General features: G+C 57.0%; 1 protein-coding gene across 1 annotated transcript; it reads left to right on the top strand.

Moving 5' to 3' along the window:
* The first annotated feature begins 1,042 nt into the window (after positions 1 to 1,042).
* Positions 1,043 to 1,791, top strand: LOC136546432 (probable E3 ubiquitin-protein ligase XERICO). The gene has a single exon (XM_066538412.1). The coding sequence runs from the start codon at positions 1,156 to 1,158 to the stop codon at positions 1,645 to 1,647; it is 492 nt and encodes a 163-aa protein (XP_066394509.1). The 5' UTR covers positions 1,043 to 1,155; the 3' UTR covers positions 1,648 to 1,791.
* The last annotated feature ends 1,876 nt before the right edge of the window (positions 1,792 to 3,667 follow it).

The following is a 3,667-nucleotide window of genomic DNA, read 5'->3' as shown; positions in this document are numbered from 1 at the left end:
GTGGTGTCTGAGTGGACGTTTGTCGGGGAGACGGCGACGCTTCCAACCAAGTTGGTGCCGCCCCGATCGCGACCCCTCGCTGGCTGCGGACGTGCGCGCGTCGTGTCTGCGTGCTTTGTCCGCGGTCATCTCGCCCTCTCGCTTGTATACGCCAAGCTGTTGCGTTTTCCAACCTTTTTCCACGTTTCGGATGCTCCGTAAGTATACGTACGTATAAGCTACTGTACTAATTTTGGTGTGGGGCAGTATGACTGTGCGAGTATAGGCCTGGTTTAGTTCTAAAAAATTTTCATCCCAGACTATTTCATCGAATCTTGCGGTACATGCATGGAGTATTAAATATAGACGAAAAAAACTAATTGTACAGTTTAGTTGAAAATCGCGAGACGAATGTTTTAAGACTAATTAGTCCATAATTAACCATAAGTGCTACAGTAACTAACCTATGCTAATAATGGATTAATTAGGTTTAATAAATTTGTCTCGCAGTTTTTAGGCGAGCTATGTAATTAATTTTTTTTATTAATATCTGAAAACTCCTTCCGACATCTCCGAAACATCCAATATGACGACCAAAAAATTTGATTTCGTGAACTAAACACGCCGTAACACGAAGGCCCAGGTTTCTCTTGCTGCACAGGCTGCGAAGATGGTTCGAGATCCGTATCGTTGTGCAGTTGAGATGGTCGATGCGTAGCGGGTTTCCGGCGGACACTGTCTTGTGACGATTCACTGTGCTCTTCGTAGTAGCTCGCCAGACCGGTTTGGATCGGCCTGAAATCCCTGAATAATTGGATTCCCTGCGCTGCGCCTCGCAAACCGCACAAATTATTGGGCGCCACGGCCCAAAGCGGCGGGCATTATTGGCCGCCACGAACCTACGCATGTGGCATGTCTCCCGCCGATCGGACGGCCGGGCCGGATCCAACGGCAGAGGAAGGAGGCGGGCATCAGCGGTCAGCGGCTAGCGGCCCACCGAACAAGATAGAGCCAGCCGCAGCTATAAATGCACGCAACCCCTCCCCTCCCCCCCTCTGTGTGTGTCCATTCCGCTGCCACTCCGCCGGCCACCCCGAAAGAATCGGAAATTACAACCCAGTCCACGGGTCGGATCCCCCCATCCAAATCTAACCTTCTCGAGCTCGCTCGTCGGCGATGGGGATCTCGAGCATGCCGGAGCCGCGGGACAGCCTGCTGTGGTACCTGGTGTACAACACGGTGATCTCGATCACGGCGCTGGCGGGGCTGGTGCGCAAGGCGCTGGTGTTCCTGGACCTCCAGGCCCCCGCGCTGCCAGTCAGCGGGGACGACGCCGCCGGGGGCCGCCTCGTGGCGTCGGGGCCCGGCCTGCGCCTGTGCCTGGCGGACCGGTTCCTGAGGGCGTTCCGCCCGGCGCTCTACGGGGTGCTGGTGTCGACGTCGACGACGTGCAGCGCGGCGGAGGCGGACGGCGACGATTGCAGCGTGTGCCTGTCCGGGTTCGTGGCGAAGGCCGTGGTGAACCGCCTCCCCTGCGGCCACCTCTTCCACCGCGCCTGCCTCGAGACCTGGCTCCGGTACGAGCGCGCCACGTGCCCGCTCTGCCGCGCCAACGTGCCCCTCCCACCCGAAGAGACGCCCGTGCTCCGCTACCCGGAGTTCGAGTGATCCGGTCAACCGACCGGCCGCCCTTCCCCCGGCGAGCGGTGACCCCCGCCGCCGCCGGGCGGGGCTCGGGCTCGGGCTCGGGGTCGGGTCGGCCGTCGCGCGCCTCGGCTGTGTGCTGCAAGCTCCGTGTGGCCTTCCGTGTGTGTGCGCGTAGCAAAAAAAAGTATAGGAGCAGTAGTAGTAGAGTTGCTGTTGCTTTCCCTTTCCCTTCTCGTTTTGTGTTTTTTCCTTCTTTTTATTTTTCCTTTCTCTTGTTGTTTCCGTGCTGTCGCTGTAGCGTGTAAATACTGCAGTTCGCACTTCGCAGCAGAGAGTAGAGTGCTCCCGTGGCTGTGCTGATGGTGTAGCACTTTTTACGAGCTCAGCTCGTGTACATTGCATGCTTCAATTCAATTCCCCAACTGGCAAAATATCGAGGACAATCACCGGAATTTGTTTTTTTGCCTAGTGCTTATATACAAATTCCGGCGTGAAATTGGACTGAACTCTGCAGAATTCATCATTAAAAAAAAACTGCAGATTTCATCAGGTATAAACACAAAAGGAAGGGACGGGCATCTTTTACGGGTGATCCGATTCGTTGTGCGCGAGAAGGGAGGGGGGCAGCGCGCTGAAAGGCACGGAAGGTTGGGCGTTTGTTTAGGCAGGGAGCCAGGGACAGGTCACATGGACGACGGAGTGGTGGAGTGCGTGCGCGGGTCCCGCGTCGCCGATGGCACATGCGGTCCTCCTCCCCGAAAGGTACCTCGCGTCGCAACTGGCAAGCGTGCATGCACCAGGAAGGGATCAAGATCATCTCCCTGCACTGCACGTCCGCACCGGAAGGGATGATGAACCCCCGGAAAGAGATGAGTCACACAGTAGTACACGCGGTACAGGAAGCAAGCACCACCGGCCCACCGCTAGAGCTAATCGCCTAATCGACATGAATGCGTCGGCTGGATCAGTGGTGATGGGAGGACGGCGCAGACGCGCAGCGGTCCTCACCGCAGCACTGATTCATCACGGCAGGGGGTGGGTTTTGTCGCTTCGCGCGAGGATTTTGCTCCGGGGTGACGTGCGGTACGCCGAGTGAGTGAGCACAGGTCCTTGTCGCTCGCACGCACACCACCGTCCAACACCAAGCAGTACGCGAGAGTGTGCGAGCAAGTTTGTTGCGACGTCGGCTTCAGACCGGACGCTGCGTTGTTCAGGCAGGCATCACGCATCACGCATCACGCATCACCGCCTCGCCTGATGGCTTCTCCATCCAGCGTCATCTGATAAGCTTTGGCCGGTTGGCCTCGTCGTCTAGGCGATCCGACGAAGCAAGCAAACGCGCGTTTCGCCTGTTTGCCTGTCTCGAGTGTAGACACGCCACACGCAGTCACACGCGCAATAACCAGCTGGAGATAAACGTGGTTCGAATTGAACGGGCAGCTGGCCGCGGAGCAGGAGCGCGACGGGGCTCCCCATCTCCTGTCTCGCGTCGACACGACAGACGACACCGCTTGTGTGGTGGTAACCGATCGTCTGCTTGCTCACTAGTACATATACTGCGGCGGCCGCGCGTCTCCACTGACAGTGGGAACATGGCCACATGCACAATTGGTGCTGTTGGTGCCCTTGTCGACCAGGGTTGGAAAAACACCGTTACGGCCGCACCACACGGCAGTGGGTGTTTCTGCTTCGACCACAAGAAGCCTCGTAGCCATGGACAAGGCTGCTGACTGAGAGAGATGCAAAGGTTCCAGCTTCGTGGAAAAGTTGTTTGCCCAGTCATCTGATCCGCAGTGGCTGCCGAAGCGGTTCCGGCTTCTCTGGATACGACACGCCATGGCAGACAGGCAGTTGCGCAGCGCACATGAACTTCTGTTTAGGATAAGGATAGGAGGGCCATACACATCATCGGCTTGGCGGACATGAGTAAAATGGCAACGGGTAAAAAATATCCGCGTGCCTGCGGATAGAAACCCGATAGGCATGGATATCAGTTTAAGTTTGTGCCCACGGGCATAAACATGGGTGTGATTCTAAACCC

Source organism: Miscanthus floridulus, chromosome 3 (genome assembly GCF_019320115.1).
Source record: "Miscanthus floridulus cultivar M001 chromosome 3, ASM1932011v1, whole genome shotgun sequence".
Lineage (NCBI taxonomy): Eukaryota > Viridiplantae > Streptophyta > Magnoliopsida > Poales > Poaceae > Miscanthus > Miscanthus floridulus.
Note: the sequence above shows the minus strand (reverse complement) of the source record. Positions and strands in the feature narration are given on the sequence as shown.

Coding starts and splice junctions, on each gene's coding strand:
- LOC136546432 (XM_066538412.1), top strand. CDS start 1,156: ATGGGGATCTCGAGCATGCCGGAGCCGCGGGACAGCCTGCTGTGGTAC.